This window comes from Pelecanus crispus, chromosome 5 (genome assembly GCF_030463565.1).
Source record: "Pelecanus crispus isolate bPelCri1 chromosome 5, bPelCri1.pri, whole genome shotgun sequence".
Lineage (NCBI taxonomy): Eukaryota > Metazoa > Chordata > Aves > Pelecaniformes > Pelecanidae > Pelecanus > Pelecanus crispus.
In genome coordinates, this window is record NC_134647.1 from 20,111,454 (window position 1) to 20,133,238 (window position 21,785).

The 21,785-nt window shown below is 37.1% G+C and overlaps 1 protein-coding gene across 2 annotated transcripts in view; it reads left to right on the forward strand.

Annotated features, from left to right (window-relative positions):
• Positions 1-21,785, forward strand: part of SLC4A10 (solute carrier family 4 member 10) — a 125,868-nt gene that overhangs the window by 65,102 nt on the left and 38,981 nt on the right. Inside the window, exons 6-8 of one of the 2 annotated variants that reach the window (XM_075710130.1) lie at positions 3,994-4,182; positions 16,056-16,147; positions 20,644-20,801. In XM_075710130.1, the coding sequence (XP_075566245.1) occupies positions 3,994-4,182; positions 16,056-16,147; positions 20,644-20,801 (439 nt within the window). The remainder of the gene's footprint in view (positions 1-3,993; positions 4,183-16,055; positions 16,148-20,643; positions 20,802-21,785) is intronic. The other variant, XM_075710131.1, reaches the window with a different exon arrangement.

Sequence of the window (21,785 nt, forward strand, 5' to 3'; positions counted from 1 at the left end):
ACTGTGAACCTGGAGCAATGGGGAACAAGCTGTGGCCACACTTGAGTGTCTCCTCACTGCTCATTTGCTTGGACCTGGGATGGCTCCACGTGTCTCTGTACAAAGCTGCGGTGTGTAATAAACGTCTCCAGAGTGAGTGGAAGCAGCCAACCTCCTTTTGCATCCTTGCTGACCCTAGAGGTGGGACAGATGCAGTTTGCTGTGCAGGGCAACACATGAGCTGCACTGCATTTGAACTGATTTGAAGTGTCTGCAACCCTGATGCTGTAATTCACAGCCTGGGTAAATTGTTCACAGGTTGTGAGGAGTTACATGTGAGTTACTACAACAGCTTGTTTAAGTACTTACATTGCTCACATTTACTCGCAAAATCAATTGTATGTAAATGCTGTATTGTAACTGAGTCTGAATGGAGAAAATGTTCTTGAAATTGTATGAAACCCCAAGTTTCTTTGAATCTTTTTAAATGACCAGTGCAGGAAGAATGTCTGTCTTTAACACCTTGAAAAAGTGATTTCATGGTTCCAGTATAAATCAAGATTCCTTACTGAAGAAACATCGTGCTTCAGCGTTCCTGATGTCAGCAGAAATGGTACGGTGTGAGCAATTAATAGAATGGGTAACACTATACTGGTGGATATTCCACACACTGCATCTTGCTGAAAGCTCCATATGGTTGTGAAGCATCCTTGAAAAATGTAATAGTAAGCTGTGTGTCTGGCTAGAAGGGGACTCTGCAGAATGTAAAAGGTCATTCAAGAGGAAAATTTTTTATAACAAACAAAAAATCCCAAACCTTTGTTGCTGAGCATAGAAGCCCTGGAGAGTCTCTTATTACACAGGAATGTAGCTGAGATATAGTGCTGTAAAGTTTCAGGTCTGTATTCTTTAGTCTGTTTTGTCATATGGATTTTGGATAAATGGCCATGTGCTCTAGATACAAAAGTAAAAAACAGGGCTTTGAGAAGTAGGTGCAGCTTCAACTGGTGGGAGCATGTAGGATCATCTTCTCACAAGATTAAGGAAATAGAGTCTGTTTTGAAAATGAGATGTTTAAAAAAATCCTGTTTACCATTTACTCTTGGACTTTAACCATGTTGCTTTTGTTTTCAAGCTTGTCTTTGCAATCAAGAGTGTTATGACTGACATTGCAGAGGCTTGGGCTTTTAAAAGATATGTTGAAAAACTTCAGAAGAAACTGAAGTCGAATGCTATAGTGACAGGTGCTGATGGAGACAGTCTTTCTTACTAATATTCAGATCTGTTCAGGTCTTGAAAAAATGGTCAAAATACAGCAATCTGGCAGTAATTTGGCTGCATTTAAACTCCTACAGCTGCTACTGCAAATGGGTCTGTATTAAAGGAATGACAACTGGAGGGGAGTATCAAGGCAAGAAAACACATCTTCATTCTTTCCAAATCTGAATGCATCTTCCCTTTTTACATGTGGCAGAGGTGCTACAGTAAAGGGGAAGTTGTTGTAAAAAAAGAAAACTCACGGTAAGCCACTTTCTTCTCAGTTTGGCAGGAAATAAAAATTGTTAGTCACGACACTGGCACTAACTCCATGGCTTGTGTGACTGTTAACAGGTCTAGCAGAGCATCTAGGCAAAGAAAAGGATAGGGATATGATTTTCTTTTTCCTGGCATTTTCTCTCCTCAAGTGGATCATCTTAAATATTGACATAATCTTCAGTAGTTAATATATTTTAATATTTAGTATGGAAAATACTGTAATTCCAGGAATGACACCATACAAGTCAAGTTCCACTGATCTGTAAGCCAGGTTATGACCACAACCCTACATTTGCCTGTTCTAGAGGAGTCCTTTTTTTCAGCTCTTCCTTTTGATTTCTCTCTTAGAACAAGTCAAAGAAGGTAATCTTTGTTTTTGCATCTTCTACAGTTTGTATTTTGGTCAGCAGAATTAAAAAGGAGGCGCGAGAGGATCATTTCAGTTGTGCTTTAGCGCAGATGCCCTAACTTATATACTTATTATTTATTTTTTTTCCTCTGAAGATCCCCTGTCATGTTTCAAAGTACTGGCCTGTTTTGGGAACTGTGACATGCAAATTCATGTACTAAGGCTATCTAAAGGGAAGATAGTCTTATCCTCAGGGCAGAGGCAGTTCCTCAAAAAGCAGTAGAGTTGAGCAGGAAAATGAAGCTTTTTCTTGGAGCTGGAGCTTTCTTTTCTTTTTCTCATGTGTTGCAAATTCTTGGCTCCTTCTGAAAAAATTCTGCTGAAGACTTTCTCTTGAACTTGTGTTACCTTCTCTTTTGCCTTTCTGTTACTGATCTTGTGATAGAGAGTCTAGAGTAGTAGAAAAACTGCATTTGTCTAGACTGGGAGTGCAGAGATAACTGACCTGGTGGTGTTTGAGTTAATCCTGGAGGTAGAAGTTCCCTTCAGAGTCAGGTGAAGCACACTGAAGACAAGGTTTTACTAGTTTAGGCACACCACCAGGCAGTATTACTCTTCAGTGTGAGCCGTTCAGTCAGCCCTGTTGTTAAAACTGTGCAGAATGTAATTGCTGGAGGGGGTCAAAGGCAACGTTGAAAACCTCTGTATCGCTCTTCATTGCGAGCTGTGGATACATTTCTCATGTTTGCATCTATTGGCAGCTGCATTTATCTGTGGACCTAGCCTTGTCTTCTTGTGTGTGTGTGGTCATAGAGATGTAGATTTGTTGGTAGCCTCGTCATAGTAAGTGAAACATGCAGGTAATTTGTTGTTCAGCTCTTAAAGCAGCTATGTATGTGATACATTGGCTTGTTATGTGGATATTGAGAACTCTGGAAAAACTGTTGTGTTTTTTAAATGTATATACAGTGCATAGTGGAGTATTAGCAATCAAATTCTGCTTTTAACCAGCATAATTATTTAATGGCTTCTATTTTCTCTCTTCTTTTCTCTTGCTCTTAGCAATTATCAAAGACCTGACAAATTATGTCTCTACTGATGATGCATCTGCTTTTTATTTTTTCTGCTCTGCTTGCTTTTCCACTGAGTTTACTGGTAGATATGAGTCTGACTCCAGTACAGAATCATGAGCTGTCTGAATCTTCAGTACAAGGAGTTTTTGACTCAGCTTATTATATCACTATTTTTGTGCAGTACAGTTTCTTCCAATGGATATACAAGGACAGTGTGTACTTAAATGCTGTTTTACTTGCTTTGATACAGAATTTCTTTTTTTCCTTTCTTTTTCTTTTAAATATTACTGTTGCTAGCAGGATTTCCCAAAATAATAATTAAAAAAAATCCCACAAAATTCTCAACAATTCTTCCCATTTGAAATACATAATGCACATTTTTACAAATAGTTTTGAATATGTAAGAATATTTTCTGCCAGTGGACTGCAAAAATGGTGTGATTTCTTAGCACAGGGATCAGTTTCACTCACACCACCATGTAATGATTCTCTTGCAGGAACATGTACATCCAGCAGTAGAATGAGATCCTATTAAGTATTTGCAAATAATGCGGCAAATTTTCCTGTATTGTCTTATCTGAAATTTCTTTATATTGTACTGGAAGTATTGTAATTATAAGAAATAAAGAGCTAGACTGTGATCTCCTGTGGTAAGTATAAAGGGAATAAAAAAGTTGTTTCCTCACAGCATGCCAGTCCTTTGTAGCAAATAGGGTAGGGGATATTTGAAAAAAAAAAAACCTCGTCTTATACACATCATAATTCTGGGTTTAGATGCATTATGTATGGGAGTGCTTAGGGACCGGCTTCAAAGTTACCTTAATTTCAGAACTGCATATCTTTTGAGGGATTGACTTTTTTACACTAATAGCATCCTTTTTGATTTTTTTTTCTGAGAGTGAAACACTTCTAGATAAAACTTTAATTTTGTTGCGTTAAAGGAACTGATACCTTTCATTTGTAATCCTGTAGGGTACTAATTCTTATTATTGCAATTTAAAAAATAAAATATTTCCTCTTTCCCCTCTTTTATTATGTTTATGTATATATTTTCAGATATGATTCTGGACCAGCAGGTGGGTTCTGGGCAGCTCAGTGAGGATGTTCGTCACAGAGTGCATGAGGCATTACTGAAACAGCATCACCATCAGAACCAGAAGAAGCTGAGCAACAGGATCCCAATTGTGAGATCCTTTGCTGATATTGGAAAGAAGCAGTCTGAGCCCCATTCCATGGATAAAAATGGTAATGCATTGCTTTATTTTGCATTTTGAGCTTCCAGTAACATCTGCCTGTTCAGTATCGCATGTGCTTTGTACCCACAACTTGAACTCAGTGTGATTCTGCTGTGAAAAGCTACTGTGTAAAAGTAGTACCTTTTACATGAGAGTGGTTCCTCTTACGCATTCAGTAACACGCCTGTTTAAATTTGAAATATCCTGCACAATTCAGGGCTGTGCAGAGGTATTCAAGGGAACTTGGGTTCAGGTGTTGGAAGCAGGCTAGCAGTGTTAGTGTGCCATTCTGTGCTGGGTAATTGGCATGGCACATTATCCCTAGTGTGGCACAGCTCAAGTACGCTTGTGGTGCTTTAGGCACTCTGTACGATCCTTCAGACTGAGCTTGAGCGTCTTTGCACATGATCTGTGGACATGCTCCATTACTGCCAGAAATGTGATATAACTATTCTTGACTTCTGTTGACTATCCAGGGCCTATTTAGTTAAAATGTAATGGATTGTTGGAATAGTTTCTAAGTCTATGACAGTGTATGCATTAGCTAGTGTGAACAGTGGTGCTTCAGATTTCATAGTTGAGTTTGAGGGGTTGGAAAATGAGAAAAACATTTTCAAGATGACACTGTTGAAGAGATGCCACAAGAACTGTACCTTGTTCTTTCAGAAAATCACTTTTTGGAAAATCATGTTCATGAAAATGAGAGAGCATGTTTGCAGAGTGGTTCTACAGTAGAATATTGGCTTAACTTTTTTCTTTCTTGCTTTTACAGAAGCCTTTTTAAGCTGTACTGTTGTTATAGGTTAATCATAATGAAAGATAGTTTCTTATTGCCCCTTATTTACATAAACACAGGCCTGTGTTATGAAACTTGCAGCCAAATTTTGCAAATATTTACAATTAATTCACTAGAATTATACATTGCAGCATTACTGAGCCTCTGTATCCAGTATTTTCACAATACGCACAACATTTTTGTCTGAACACCATTGGACTATAGTGACTCTTATTCCAGAAATCACCGTAGCTTTAGTGAAATCTCAGTCCCTTCTGCTGTCTCTCTGGTTCCGGGCCCTACTGAGCTCCCCTGTCACCCTGGGAAGTGGGGAGTGAGGAAACAGCCATAGCACAGGGAAGGGGCAGGGCGCAGGAGGCAGCTGTGTGCTGTGAGGCGTAGGGCAGAAGGGGAAAGATGATCTGGAAAGATGGGGCTGTTGGTATAAAGATAAACTCTGGTTTCAAGGAAGGACTTTTTGTTTCAGTCATTGCCATATAAAGTTTTAATAGGTACTTTTAAATCTAGCTGCTTCCCTGGGGAAGACTCAGATGTAAAAGACAATGTATAATTTCATCTGAAGAGGATATTAAATAGAAACATATGACTTATGCCAAAATATTGTTTTAAGAGTAAGGAAAAAATAATATTTATTAAGATGTGGGTGATTATGTATATGGATGCACAAGAATAACAGTAAGTAGGATGATTGTCCATCCTTTTAAGGCAACTTTCCTGTTGATTTGTGCAAGTCTTACTGATAAATCGAAACAAATATTCAGAAGACACTTAAGAAAGTTAATGCTGTAATGTTCCTATTCCTCAGTTTCCACAGCATGGAAAAGATGCAAGAGGCCAGGCTGAGAGAGTCGGGATTGTTCAGCCTGGAGAAGGGAAGGCTGTGAGAAGACCTTATGGCGGCCTTTCAGCACTTAAAAGGGGCCTATAGGAAGGATAGGGAGAATCTTTTCAGCAAGGCCTGTTGTGACACAACAAGGAGTAATGGTTTTAAACTAAAGAAGAATAGATTTAGACTCGACATAAGAAAGAAGTTTTTTACAATGAGGGTGGTGAAGCACTGGAACAGGTTGCCCAGAGAGGTAGTGGAGGCCCCATCCCTGGCAACACTCAAGGTCAGGTTGGACGGGGCTCTGAGCAACCTGATCTGGTTAAAGCTGTCCCTGCTCGCTGCAGGGGGTTGGGCTGGATGGCCTCTAAAGGTCCCTTCCAACCCAAAGCATTCTGTGATTCTATGGCAGCCTGAATTCCATCAGCTTTTTGCACTAGATCTTATATGAGAAATAAGCAGTAGGTCTCCTTAAAAAGACCCCTCAGGGCAAGCTGTGAAATTATCGTAAGCTCAATTTCAGTAACTTTCGGTGTCTGTTGGTGGGACTGATGCAGTAATTCACTCCAGAAACATCTCACTTTTGCCCAGGTTTCTTTTGGGAGCCTTCATATCTCTATCTAATTGCCCAAAAAATAGATTCTGATCAGGAGAGCATCTAAGTCCATATTAAACGCACTAATTTTATATACTCGGTGGTTAAGCGATTCTGTAAGTATGGAGACACATTCTTACAGGTTTTCATTTGTTTGTGCTCATTTTGCAAGATGAAAAACTACTGAGTTCCGGTTCATGTGCTTATGTAGAGATGCCTCAGAGCACTCTAACCCCTGGTTAAAAAAAATCACTTAATCACTTTCACTGTGTTAATTTAAATTAAGTTAAATGCACCATAACCAATACAAATCTAAATAATTTTAGGCACATTTATATGAAGGTAAATCAGCTTTTTATCTAAATTATCTAAATTATGGTGAAGAGTTCCAAACCCACTGTTTTTGGACACAGATGTCTTTTAATCAGGTTGAAGCATTGCTCTTCTACTTGCATCCTTTAAGTGCTAATGCGTATTTGGCAGTCTCCCGCATTGACCTCTTCAAAACAGATGATACCCCTGTGATAAAGCGAAGAGGGGTTGGTTTATTTTAAGTTTCTCTCTTACCATCCATTACCCTGTTACAGTAAAAAGTCTGAATCTTATTGTATTGACTGAATTGTACTAAAACTAGTATTAGCTTTAGAAGAGGAAAATTTAGTCTAAGTGTTTGGTTTTAAAAGGAATCATAATTTTTTCCCTTTTCAAGACAACAGCAGATAAGCAGCTCATGGGCTTGAGTGGCAACTATTACTCCAATATTCTAGGATTAAAGGAGTGGGGAAAGAGATGATTCTGGAGAGCTGCCTAATTTCAGGCACACTGACTGCTACCTCTTCTGGTACATTCTTAGTTATTTCTTTACCCTGGGTAAATTGCTGTATTACGTGCTGTGTAAATTATGCAGGAAATGCTCAGCTTTCAGGAACTCTGGTGTCCTTAGAAGCTTGACCAGGGGTAGCAGTGAGGCTTCTGATCATTTTCTTCTGCTGTAGCCTCATGACCCAAGTGCTAGAGTTCAGCTACGGTGTTATGCTCGCTACAGCTGTATATTTCTTTTTAGATTGCCATGGAGCGTCTGCACAAGCTTCTCATGATAATAACAAAAACGAGTTGTTAAAATTAACTTTGGATCAGGTGAAAGCAAAAGAAAAATCAGCTAAATATGTGTAAAAGAAAGCAAAATTAAGGGAAATAAACACCTTATATTCTTGTCAAGAGTGTGCTGAGACACATCTTTGTTTCCGGAGGACAAACTGGTAAAATGCAATCAAGGCATTACTTTAGTCTGTTTATTCCCATTTGTGCACAACATTCTGTAGAACATATGAACATAAAACATTCCATATATTGCCAACAGTAGCAGTATTGTTCTCTCTTTTTAATACAAAAATGCATTAAGATAGTAAAATACTTTATTATGGCTTTTACTTTCTGGATGAGAAGCTTAATTCCTAGGAGACTGCAGGGAGAAAACCAGATCATCTCAGGTACTACAGATGAGCTTACAGCTCAGTTCACCCCTGTAAGAGATTTCAGAAACGGCAAGTGCCAGGAGCTTTAGAAGGGCCACTTATTTGTCCCTGTTGAAGTGAGGCAGGGGAACTTGGTCACTCTTTCTGCACAAAAGGAAATTCTCAGTTTGGTTAAATTTGGGTTTACTGTAGACAGTTTAACGGAACAATCCTTAGCAGCCTGTAGTTTGTAAAATAGGTGGTTCAGAGCCGTAAGTCCTTGCCATCTGAGTTTCATTGTACAGCTGAGGATGCAAAACCCCTTCTTTGTCCAAGTTCTTGACTATGCTAGTTTATCAATGTATCAACTTCCAGATATTCAGGAGCAAAATCTGAAAATGAAGACGTAAACTTAAATTCAATATATGGCTGTGCTGCTGACAGACCACTGTGATATGTTTGCTGGAAGATAGTTGGACATATGTTCTCCCTCCATTTTTTCTTTGTTTAAGAGTCTGTCAGACCATCTAATTAATTTGCTTTGTATTTAGTAGTATTATCTTTTGTTTACAATGGCTTTTCTTCACATCCTCTGCAGGGCTAAGATGTCAGGGTGCTATGGATTTACCATGCATTTTTAATGCTGCCATGCTGTGTTTAACTTTCACTTTTCATTAAGCATCAAAACTGTGAGAATTAAAAGCCTGCTTTTGATGTTCCAATAAAAAACGACAGTCAAATTTGGCATAAGAGCAGGAAAAATGTTGGTTTTTTTTCTTTTTAAGTCTAATTTGACACCAAATACCCAAAATAGAGGGTGGCAAGTAATTTTAGCATAAATACAGTAGAAGGCAGGTAAAAATACGAATCTTTGTATCTTTAGATAGTAAATCATCTTTAGAAAGTTTGGTTTGTAAAGCAATTTAACTTATTTTTGTTGAGACCAATAGGTTTTTCACTCTGATACCCAAGAGCTGTGTCTGCAAATTCCTATGACGTGGTCTAAAAAACCAAAGAGAATTGCAAATATACAACACCTTTCTGTTGTTGGAGGAATGCTAAAATAATTTCATAATCCTCTCCCCTTTTATAAGGGGTTCTGCAGTTCAGAATTTAAGCATGTGTGGCATGGAAAAGTAGCTGACTTGACGAAAATGTAGCTAGGAAAAGAAGTTTTCATCATGCAAACATTTTAGTTTTATTGACTGGCTATTTCACTTTTAGTCTAGACTTCAGAGTATGTGTGTGTATGTGTGTGTATATATATATGTAATGAGATCTAACAGACCTTTTACTGATTAAAGTCAAAGAGGAAGGAAGTAAGGGAGAGGAGCAGCATGGCAGGGTAAGGGACTTGTAAATTGTATTGCCGTGCACTTGGCTAAAGTGTTCTTTAGCCATAATAACATGATCTTGTGCCTGTTTTGTATTCCATACGTATGCCATTATAACTGCTGCTTCGCCCCTGATGTCAGAGCAGACACGTTATTAGTGTAAAAATTGCATTACGACACACATCATATCTGATTTTGAGAAATTCTAAAATTCCAAGGAGAGGTTTATCGGTACGCCAAGGAGCTTGAAGAAATCAACAGCATATTAAATTGGGGATCTTCAGAGTTAACAGCATGAGCTGCTGGAGCAGTTAATTTTGACATGTTCTTTTTCAAGCCTTTTTCTAGTTATTTCAGTTAGCATGATGGGCTGGTTTGGACTTCTTCATTATTTTATGGCAGTATGAGCACACGTGGAGGTGTTTAAGACTATGCTTGGGTGTCTAATTTAGGACAGTATGCTTTAGTTTCGTTACCAGTTATGTGATGGCGTTTGTTAGTTTCCTCAGTTTCCTAATCTCTTCTATACATCAGTTCAAGCATTTATGCCATAACTCAGAGCTAGTTTACAGCATGTGAAGCTCTGATGTCAGTACTACCACGTGGAGAGAGATGATGGACGTTACCTGGAGCCATATGAAAAGGGTAGGGAGGCATTCCTAGGTACATGACTGTGTTCCTTCGTTTTAGGAATAAGTCACAACGAATGCCATATATATACACCCAAGTTTTCTGGCAGTATTGCTAAAGCTTTCCTTGAAGAGAAGGCAAACTCAAAGATAGTTAAGTCTAGCTTAAATTAGCTAATGCTCTATTTCTTATTCTATATTCTTTTCAAATGTATATATTTTAATCAACTTCTATTATCCACAGGTTTTTATATTACTAAAATATAACTTGGATTTACGAACATTTTCATCTGATATTTATTCTTTCTTTCTCCACGTTTCCTTGTACCCATGATAAAATGTATAAACTATATGTATAAAATTGTATCATTCATCTTTGTATTTCTTTATTTTGCTCTGTCTTTGTTGTGTCTGTCTCTAACAGGCTCATCTCATCTCTGTATCTTCCTCATCTCCTATCCTTTGGGTTCTGTAAACTCCCTGAACGTTCGGAGGTAGTATAAATACCTATTCTTGCTTGGGCTTCGGATCATTTCAAATGTACATCCATGTCTTCCTCTCAGTTTCTTGACAGCATGCAACTTCTTGCTATAGCGATTAAGAAATACCTCAGGCCTTTGTCAGCAGCTGTGGCACACTTAAGAGAAGCTTGTGTGGAATGATGTTGTTTTGGGGGAAAAAAAAAAGTGCCATTTCTTTGTAAGTTCATTTTCCTACATCAGTTTGTAAAAGTGCAAATCATAGCATTTTACTGCATGACTTCATGTGAATTATGCTTGAGATTCAGGCCTAGCATTAGAAAAACAGGTAAAGTGACTTCTTCCTCATCCTCTTAAATTATGTGTCGTTAGCGAGCACAAATATGCTTGCAGTTACGCAGCTGCAGTGGGGGTGACATGGTTCGCCACTGATTTAAAATGTTGTGCATCAAGAGGCCTAAAGGTACATATACAATTCAGCCTGCAAAGATGGTATCACTGCTCTTGTTATATTAGAATTTTACCTTATACTTAGGAAAACTTACTGGTTTACAGTCCTGAAACTGTCCTGGACAGCGTGTCCATTTAAATTTGGAAAACTGGTGACCAGTTGCAGTGAAAAGCCTGAAGATTGTTATAGCTGGCTTGCAAGTTAGATTTTTTTTTTTTCCTGAATGGGAAGAAATCTATATGATCTAGAAAACTAAGCAACTTCTTTTCTGATTCACTTTCCTTTGATGTGTCAGTTGCATCCAGTTTGTTTCCATTAACTGTGATTTGTATCTGAATACATTGTTCTTGGTTTTTGTCATTGGCATTCTAGAGACCTCTTGGATTTTGATTAATAAATACAATACACACAGTTAAATGTCTTGAGCTTTAAATTTTAGGGAGTAAGAGTATGTTGCATGTGACATTAATTTACTGGGATTAATTTTTATTTTTCAATTTTGCAGGACTAATAGTCTCAAAATGCTGAGCTCTATCTGCAAATGCAAACTTATATTAGTGTAACAAACATGGACCTTATTTTGATGGATTTTGATTTTTAAGTGGCTTGGCTTTGCATGACAATATTTTTTGTGTGAGTTCTCGCTCTATTCAAACCTCTGGCAATTTCATGTTCTGTGAAAAAACCACTCATTTTTTATGTACACCAATTTAAAATATAATTTTCAAAACTGTGATATTGGCTTTTTAATACATAGATAAGCCTTAACGCCCATTTTAGCGTGGTTTTATCTGTTAGGTATTAAGTTCCTTTTATGTAGGCTGGATATTTCGATGATACCACACTGTGTGTTTGTTTGACCAATACTTTAAAAAATCTGAATGGCACTCTGATGAATTCTCAAAGAATGCGGCTCTTCGGATGCTTTATGTAGATGGACTGCAGTATAATTTAAGGCTTTTAAACTTTAGATTTATAAGGACTCAAAGTACTACCTTGCACTCTTAAAAAATAAAATACTGTATTTACCTCATATGATGTGTGAATAAACATTTAGCTTCGGAGAGCTGAAATGGAACTGGCAAGGACAGGGCATGGAAGAGCTGTATAAGTGGCAAGGCTGTTGCTGCTCTTTTTCCCCTCTTCAAGGGAGGTGATGGTTTGTGTCTTCACCATTCTTACCAGCTTAAACACCTTATTGCCCACTCAAAGAGGTAATAAACAGTGGCAAGTGTTTTTCTTGGAGCAGATGTTTAAAACCTAGCTGGGGTTTGGTGTTTGGTGGGGTTTTTTTTTTCTTTTTTTCCTTTTGCACATAGTGCTTTAAAGGCTCCCATATTTGTGAAGATAAAATTTGGAGAAAACGTGGATTTAGTGTCCCTGTATTCCAGAGGCAGTTTGATACAGTGGTGACTGTTGACGTTTTGGTGGAAATCGGAGGGGAAATGCCTTAATGCCTTTTTTTTTTTTGGTTTTTTTTGTTCAGTTTAGTCTAGGTATGATGTGACAGCTCCTGTCTTCACTCACATAGCTCTTGAATTGATTGTTGCTTCATGGGACCATCATGGTGCCAGTAACTGTGTCCTTTATTCAGAGAAGACAATTAGTTGCTGAAATTGAGAGCGGCTTGAGGATAAAGCATATGTATAGTTGCCAACACGCTTTAGCAAACTGAATATTTTTAACGACATTGGAAAACCAGTGCTGCATGGTGATGTCAGTGTTCACTAGGTTGCCATCAGTATGCTTTTGGTCCTACCCCATTGGGAATTACTCATGCGCTTAACAGTATTCACCCCAAAGACACCTCCTTTAAGTCAACATGCAATTATACAGAAAACTAAATTAATTTATGAGTTTTTGTGGCTTCATAGCTCAGAAGTAGAGGAAGCTACCAAATATAAAAATAACAGTGTAGCACTGCAGTCCTGCTCCTAGGGAGAGGGCCACCATAGCACTGTATCTACCTGCTATCTAGTGCAAAATATACAGGCTTTTAACAAACTAAGTGTGTATAGGAGCAAAATATCTCTCAAAACCCAGTACTTTTTGTCTTTCTTTTCTGTTGAAGGGCTGCACAGAGACCAAGTTCAGATTCGCATTTTACTGACTGTATTGTTGCATAAGAAACATGCAATCCTGCACTGTGTTTAAGGTGCTCTTTAAAAAACTTTCCCATGACTGTGAAAGGTGAAATTAACTGTCTTCTCTACCTTATATCTTTGATTGTTATTCAATACAGTAAAAAACCCAAACTTCTTGTTCCAAGATCCAGAAAGCTGTCTTAAGTTGCAGAGCTATTTAAACATCTCTTACTGCCTCAAGGTAAAACTTGTGTTCTTTCAGATTATTCCAGCATATGGGTAAATCAAAGTTTGAGGTCTTCTGTTGGCACAGAAAAAGAACATATGCTATTCTTATAAACTTCACATACTTACTGGTTGTGGCTTTTATTTCCTACTATGTATATTTTTACATATTTTTCTCCTAAAAGAAAAGTGGACATGTTTAAAAGTTAGCCTTTGGACTGTTAGGCTAATTGCTTAGAGCCTTTTGACACCTCCAATTATGATGTTAAAACTTCAGTATTTATAACAGGTAGTCCATGCTCTGATTAATTTTCTTGAAATTTTGGGTCCAGAAAAAAAAAGTATAAATGTAAATCCCTAATTAGCAACAGAAACATAATGAACTATTTCTGTTGCTTTCCTGTAACATCTTTGTAACAGTACATATATTAGTATGAGTATTACATTAGCATGAGTAATTATGAAAAGTATTTCCCTTTGTATAGATCCTAGTATATAGAGGAATGTCTAAAAGGAAGAAATTAAGACTTAAGAAAGTACTAGATTTAAGGTTTTCTGGGAGTAGCTTAGGGCAGAAGTTTTCCCTGAGCATTTTATGGTTTCTCTTTTAGAATTAGTGGAAGATCTTTTTGTTACATTATTAAAATCTCCAAAATAGTACAGAAATAAAATTTATATATTAATTATTTTCAATAGTTATAATACTACAGGATGATTCCTGTAAAAATAATTCTAAGACTGCTAAATAAACAATACAGAAAAAAAATACAGTGTGAAATAGTGTATGGGGATACATAGTGTAAAGGTGATGGTGTAACAATGAGGGAACTCAGTGTTTTTTCTTTAAGTTCCAATTAAAACAGACAAATTGAATGACTCTTTATAGGCATCTTGCATATGTAATAATTTCTGGCTTCTGATTTGCAAAGGTTGTCTCTTGTGACATTATAGTAATAGTCTTTTTTAATGTGAATTCTTTTAAGTTACATTAATATGTTGCTTTCTGAAATCAATCCTTTATTCCTGTCATACATAAATTCTAATCCTGACTTATTTTTATGTACTTGCTTAGGTTAGCATGCTTGTCATGTCTGATTTTTTGCCATTCTGTTTCACTGTAGTGCTGACGAAAAGCCCTAATTTCTATTCTTGTTTTGATCTGTCCTTGTCCTGAATCAGAGAGAAAATGGAAATATTTACGTTTTTAAGATTGAAACATTTAATAATAAGATTTCTAGCAATTCTTTTTAAAACGTTCTGTTCCTGTACTTCCTAATCAAAGTGAAATCCCTCTGGCTATGCTATGAGGATGCATTCGGGACATGGTTTAGTCTACTCTACCCTTGATTGGCTTAGAGTAGACTTGGTAGTGTAGGTTAATGGTTGGACTGGATGATCTTAAAGGTCTTTTCCAACCTAAATGATTCTATTCTATTCTATTCTATTCAAACTGTTTTGTGTCATGGGAGATTTGCCTAGTGGAAAACGAGATGTTGATTTTCATGAAAACCAGCCTTTTCCTTGAGCCAGTGTTTCAACTGGGAATTCATGACCAGACTTAGACAGGGATACTTTAGTCCTCAGCTGTGACAGAAGCTGATACTTCAGTATTTTGGCAATGGTTGAGATACTCTTGCACGTCTCCTGTCCCGTTCAGACTGGATCCTGCCAAGTGCTCTGTTTCCTGGCTGTGGCTGAGGACGTGCTTGGGCTGCAAGTGTGTGCAACAGCAGTGTGAGGGGACACACCGTGGCTTTTTGAATTGCCCAGACAATGTGCCTAGCTAAGGACTTTCTGACTGTCTTCATCTTCAAGTGTCGTGAACATATGGTCTTTGTTACTGTGCAAGTTTAGGTTGATTTTCACCAGAACCAATGTTTTCACATCATCATTTCTCAGTCATATGAGAGACTTTATTTGCTATGGAAACAAATATATGCTGGGCACGAGATGCTGACTCTGGGCCAGTTGGACTCTGTCGTTATTCCTGGGTATGTGTTAGGGCAGTAAGAGATAGTTGGCTCATATATTTGGTACTTTTTCCTGTACTTTCTTGTGATGTTCAGAGCTGTGCGCGGCTCCTGCCATGCCAGGGACTAAGGAAGAGTGAAGGCAAGCAGGGAACGGCCCGTCACCCTGTGGGGTTTGTGTGCTGCCCTACTGCCAGCCCCACACCCTCAGTGTGTGTGTGGTGGCCTTTGGCCATGCACAGGGGCAACGTTGGCATTATGTAAAACTATGCTTTACGTGACATTTACTTGTTACTTAATCCTGTTTTTGAGCTTTCGTTGGCAAAATTTTGTTGGTAGCAAGGCTTACCACTTGCTCACACGAGACTGAGGTGTGTTTAAACACTTCTCATCTTGAGATATTTTTAGAACTTCTATAAAATACTTTACTAAATCCTCACTGGAATTTTTTGAAAATATGTTTGCTGAAACATTTTTTTTACACATGTCAATAATCACATTGTTTAATACCGAGTTTTTAAATCATCTTAATTTCCAGTACATCTATTTTTATAGCAGCCCACTTTTATGCTGGGTTTTGTAGTTGTTGTTATAATCAGGACATTCTTATATGCACGAGTAAATTTACCAAAATTAATAATCCTGTTTTATTCAGTGAGGAGTATTCTTGTAGACAGATATTGCCCAAAATTGCAGTTCCTTAAATCACTTACAAAAACTATATGAATGCAGGACTTTCCTAAATGTAGTATCTTAAAAATCATAAGCTTTAATTGGCATAGAAAGTTTGTCTTCCAATATTCAAGAGTATCTTTTACATTTTCTAAATTACGTTCTCCCATTCCTAACTGCACGTGATAAATGTTCTGTCTTTTGAGAATGTGTTACTCTAAATAAGTCTTTAATTAAAATGCCATGTTTAGATGCTTCATATACATAAGATATGAAATGTATGCAGTTCTTTAACGACTATTTCATTAGATATTGCTTTATTTATAGAAGTAATTGTTAGTATTCTGTAATAATGCTACTTTTTTTAGCAGGTCAGATTGTTTCCCCACAGTCTGCTCCAGCCTGTATTGAAAACAAAAATGATGTGAGCAGAGAAAACAGCACTGTTGACTTTAGCAAGGTAAGTGTTCACTGACAGTGAGAGCTTCCTGACTACCAAATAGATCTTTTAAATTAAATAAAATGAATCCATGTGAATCAGGAAATTTTACTTCAGCATTAAAGTTTCATGTGCACTGCAACACAGTTTGTATATAACAAAAAAGAATTTTTCATTTTCTTGATAAATTACTGGTAACAGGAAATCACCGTTTAGGAACATGGATACATTTATTGCATAACAATATCATAGGAGTATATTTGTAGGGGGAATTTTTACAAATTGACAGAAAATTGTCTCAGTAGGAAAGTAATTCACGATTCTTATAATTCAGATTTACCTCTCAGATTTTTACTTTTTGTAGAAATAATGCATGAATGCAAACTATGCTTTTTATAACCTGAACTCGTGGATTCCAGATGTCTCAAACAGAATGTGTTTCTGTAAACCTATAACTTAATTCTTCTGGCAAGCCAAGATATTTCAGTACACTTCACAAAAGATGTTAAGTGTTCAGTAGTGGAGATTGCAATGACAGTTCAATGTTAGATAGCAAAGAAAAGCAAACAGCTTCTCAGCTTTAATGTAAGGGAGAATCCTAATTTGTTTAAGAAGTCTGTATGTACCTAAAACAAACTGTCACATTAGATACAGATGACAGACCTGACAGGGATAGATGACTTCAGCTGACACATTAATACAACAAAGGTTGAGTAAGTGAAGAAAGGTGATTTAAACCAAAATTCTGAAGAACAGCATTTTGAGTCTGTTGAATCTTAATGTTAGTGCAACTGAGCTAAAAGTAGAGTTATGTGATTGCTCCATCTGGTGCCAGACTTATTTCCTAGCAGCAGCAGCTATTTGCACGATTTGAATTCTTGACTGAACATGCCAGACTAGGAATGGTAAATGGCTGAAGTAAAGATGAGAAACAGATCTTTTTGTCAAAGACAGTAAGAAGAAAGGAGGCTGGCTGGGCATGTATTAATGGACCACATTTTCACAGAGGTAGCAAGGAGATCTATAAACAGTGACAAATAGTTAAAAATTTAATGCTAATACTTTAAAAATATTTAAAACTAAGATTATAATGCTTTAAAAAGTCAAGTATGATTTTGGTTTCCTGATACTAATATTAAAAATGTTAACTAAAACTAATTGTTTTGGCAAGTGTTCTAATATCAAGATGTAAAATTTTGTAAAGGATATCAAATATAAATAAACCTGTCTATTCAAAATTAAGCTGTGCAGAGGTGAAGCTCGTAACAACCCAAAGGGAACCACATGACTTTCAGTAGTGCTTTTCTTGCACGTTTCCCCAATTGCTTTGAGTGTTGTAGGATCAAAATCCCAGTCCATTATCTAGCTGCATGATGTTTGTATTAAACAAGAATGGGGGCTGCATCATTTGATCCTTCACTCACTAATTTTGTAGTGCTGCAGCTCTGTTGATCAAAAGAGCTCTTCCTATGTAGACTGGTCTGAGGAGAGATCGACATGTCATCTTTTGGCTAGCCTCAGCAGTGTTAGATACCAACAAGGATGTCAGTAATATGAAAGGAACAACTTTTGTTTGCAGGAATGAAATAACAGTAAAGGATTGTAATCTAAATACCTTTTTTGACTGCCTTTAAATAGATCCATTTATCCTTTTGAAGATGCATAAGTAAAGTACAATTTCCCCTTGAAATGTGCTATTCCAATAACTCCCAATGGTTATAATTGGAATTATATGCACAGATTGAGAGGAAAGTAGAGCAGTACACTAATTTTCTCTTGAGTATTGTGATTTCTTGCTCTAATTTTGTTCCACATACTAATTTCATTTTTCTACAATAAAGCACCTTTGACTACCTCACATATTCTCTCCTTGCTAATCTGTGTCCCTTGGGCTACTTCTAATATTCCAAATTTTGGAGTTGATTCAAAAAGCTGGCTTAATCTGAATACAGCACTGAGACTGTGTTGATTGTATTGGTATCTATTTATGAATAATGAGAGACATGGCACTAAAAGTTATCTTGAATGTTACTTCGGTAGCACAGAGAGGGAGACATAGTTTCTGATGTTTGTACTTGTAAATGTGTGACTCCTCTTCCTCTGGGGGCACCACAGGGACTTTGTATTCCGGGAGTGATATGGAGGTGATCTGTCACAGCACCACTTTATCCTGTGTCTGAGCAGGATGGGAATGGCAGTTTAACAACTGCATCTGGCTGGTCTCTGCTTCTCATGCCAGAGGCTGAAGGGAACCCTCTTGAGGGTTTTTTTTATTTGTCCTTAAATACGAAATGCCCAGAGACTGGACCTGCATCCCTTCTCATGGCAACATTCCTATGCTCCACATGGAAACAGTATTTCTGAATCAAACCCCCGTCCCATACTGACAGAGTTTGGTCTTTCAGATACCACATGAAGTAACTGACTTGTTTTCAAATACTGGTTGGCTCTGATTATAAATAAGATTGATTAATATGTGTCATGGCTTTCCTAAGAGGTGATGTTGGGTATTTTCTGTTTGTCTTCATGCAATTTATGTTTGGTTCTGGAGGAGGCCCCCACTGCTCTCTTCAGTCCTTGAGTTGCCCTGGAGGGTAATGGCCTCCACATTAGTTACTTAACTTTATGTTTAATAGGCGCTTACTGGGACTATTTAGCGCCAGGTCATGAATGTGGCTCAGCTTAGGGTGCAGATTAAGATGCACATGAGGTCTCTCCAGTTAAAGACCTCTTGGGATAAGATGTATAATGGATAGGTTAGATGAAGCATTCGGAAGATGAAGCTTCTGCCATTGCCCCAAATTCACTCCAGGGCCACCTCTGTTGTTGTTATGTAGCAGAAGCAAAACCCGGAGTTTGGGTGTATTTGCCCAGTTTGATGCTTGTCTGCCAGCTACTTTCCTTTTAACTGAGGTTAGTTTTAACTAGCTTCGTTACCTAAAAGACTTTGGAATCTTAAGCTGATAAATAGTACAGGAAACATCTGGAAATACTTTCTGGTGGACAGGAGACTGAATGTTTCTTTCAGATGTGAATCTTGATACTCTGATCTGTATGTTAGTGGGACCTTAAGGTGACAACTGTAGCATGTTGTACATGAGACATTAGTTATTAAGTGTTAAATACATTCACAAGGTTAAATGGATACAGAATGCACATTGCGATGTGCCTGAAAGACTGTTTCCTTTCTCTCAACTATAAATGACTGATGACACCAAAATTGGGTGCAAAGTGAATCTGTTTCGGTTTTGTCTTCAACCCTGAAGAGTTATTTTGTGATTTGAGTGGGGAATGGAATTTACCTCACTGATACTTTACCTGGAAAAAGTACTTGGTCTCCAACCTTCCAGGTTGATTTGATGCTTGTTTAACTTTGTGAGGTGTTTGGTCGTCATTCTAGATTAGCTTAGGGTAGCAGTAGACAACTTTGTGCGATCTCAGCAAAATAAGATTTCATTACATGGGCAACTGTGTTATATCTGAATTCTGATTTAGTGCCAGAGCCATTTGCAAGAAAACAATTTTCTAAATATTACCAAAAACTATGCAAACTAGTACTGACAGATGGCTGTAAGATAGACATTAAAATGGTCCACTTTAACAGTTTATATTGGATTTGGTTGCTGTTGTTGTGTTTAGATTAATAAAAGGAAAGCAAATGACAAAATTCATGCATTTTGAAATGTAGACAATACTGGTGCGTAATGAAATCAAACATACATTATATACTTTATTACTCCCATGTCGATCTTTGTTACAGATACTAGACTGATACCAAGGAAATAAATACAAATGAACACATTCCTAGGCAAATACCTTGAGCTTATATAGCAGTGTCATGATGAAGCTGTTTCTCTGTCTTTTCCTGCCATCCCCGCAAAAGTCAACATCACTGCCTTAAAACTCCAAAGTTCTTATTCTGCTTTGTTCTTTCAGTTTACTCGAGACAATCATGGTCTTATTTTCTGTTATTTTCACCAGAAGGGCAACTGTCTTCCATTAAATCCAAAAGCAAAAATACAGCTCGCTCAGAGCAGTAGAAGGAAAATTACATGTAGTGGAACCTGTTCTTCTCATTGAGATTATGATACATCAACTATGAACTATGATTTCACGATTTCCAGAATGGTTAATTATGAGAAAATAAGGTGTCTTCATTTCTTCTACTGTTATTTCTTCATTCTGTTATGAATTATTGATGCTGATATTATTGTTGATAAAAAGTGTTACCAGGAAATTAATACTATATTCTTAATAAGATTTTGAATGTGATTTGTTGTCATTATAAATTAATTCTGCAGTACTTTAACTGTGTTTTCAAGAAAAGTTAGTCAAATAATGAAAGACCAGTTTGATTTTGAGAAACATTTTTATTAAAACCCCCCCTATTCAGCAGACAAAGAATAGTAGAAACTGTTTAGGATTATAGTGCAGTGACCAGAAAGTCTCTGTCAACAAATCGGGGAAAAAATCCCTATGAATAGCTTTTAGGTTGTAATTTAATATACTTTTCCCAGGTTGACCTGCACTTCATGAAAAAGATTCCACCTGGAGCTGAAGCATCAAACATCTTAGTTGGTGAACTAGAGTTCCTGGACCGTGCGGTTGTTGCTTTTGTTAGGTTATCTCCTGCAGTGCTGCTTACCGGACTAGCTGAAGTTCCTATTCCAACAAGGTACGGCTGGATTTATTTCTCTTCATGTTTTTCTAAGTACCTTGTGGAGACAGGGTGATGTGACCTTCAACTTTGTCATTTATTGAGTTATGAATTTGGTTCTTTCTTTAACAAAGACATCTCTTAGAGACATCTTTCCACTAATCCTTTAAATGATGTATGGGTATATTCAGAAACATGCCGTTTGTGTGTACAGATAATCATTCTTTGCGGAGGTAGAAATGATAGCTTGTTAGGTTACAACACACAGTTTATCCTATACAAACTGGTAATACTGCAGATGAAATAGCTGCTTAGAATATTTCATCTGGAACTGAAACTACTTGTGTGATACTGCATAATTTTGTCCAGAAGAAAAAAAATGAACAAGGAATTGAGAAAAGAGGAAAAAACAATGTGATTTGATTGACTAGGGGTGGTGAATGGATGAAGAACATGCCGTAAATATCACGCTCTTCTTTTAAAAGTTACTTGGTAGATACTTGCATGGTAGTGAATGTGACTTTTAACCATAAATTTTTATTAGATTATTTTTTCCTAAGTTGAAACTTTTTCTGATGAAGTACTTTGGTTCTGAGAAGAAATTATGAGGAATTTTTAAAAAATGTCTATAATAGACTTTGTAGTCAAATAGAAAGCATTTAAATAGATCTGCAGATATATTGTTTCCTGCTGGGGTTGATTCAGATCAAAAATCCAAAGTGATTCTTCCATATCTGAGTTCACTGACATAACTATTATTGCAGTCTCTCACTTTTTTTGGTACTTATGCATGTGTTTGTACACATATTCTGTCTCTCTCTCCCCTTCCCTCTTTTAGTTTCTATAAAAGTAGAATTCCGACAGAAGGCAGTAGTGTGTTCCAGTTGTTTGTGACACTCAGGAAGGAGTGTTATGCTATGAAATGCTGACACTCAGATCCTTGCTTCTAGTCAGATAAACAGTATAAAATTTTCTTTAAGTTATAGTTACTTTGTAGTTACT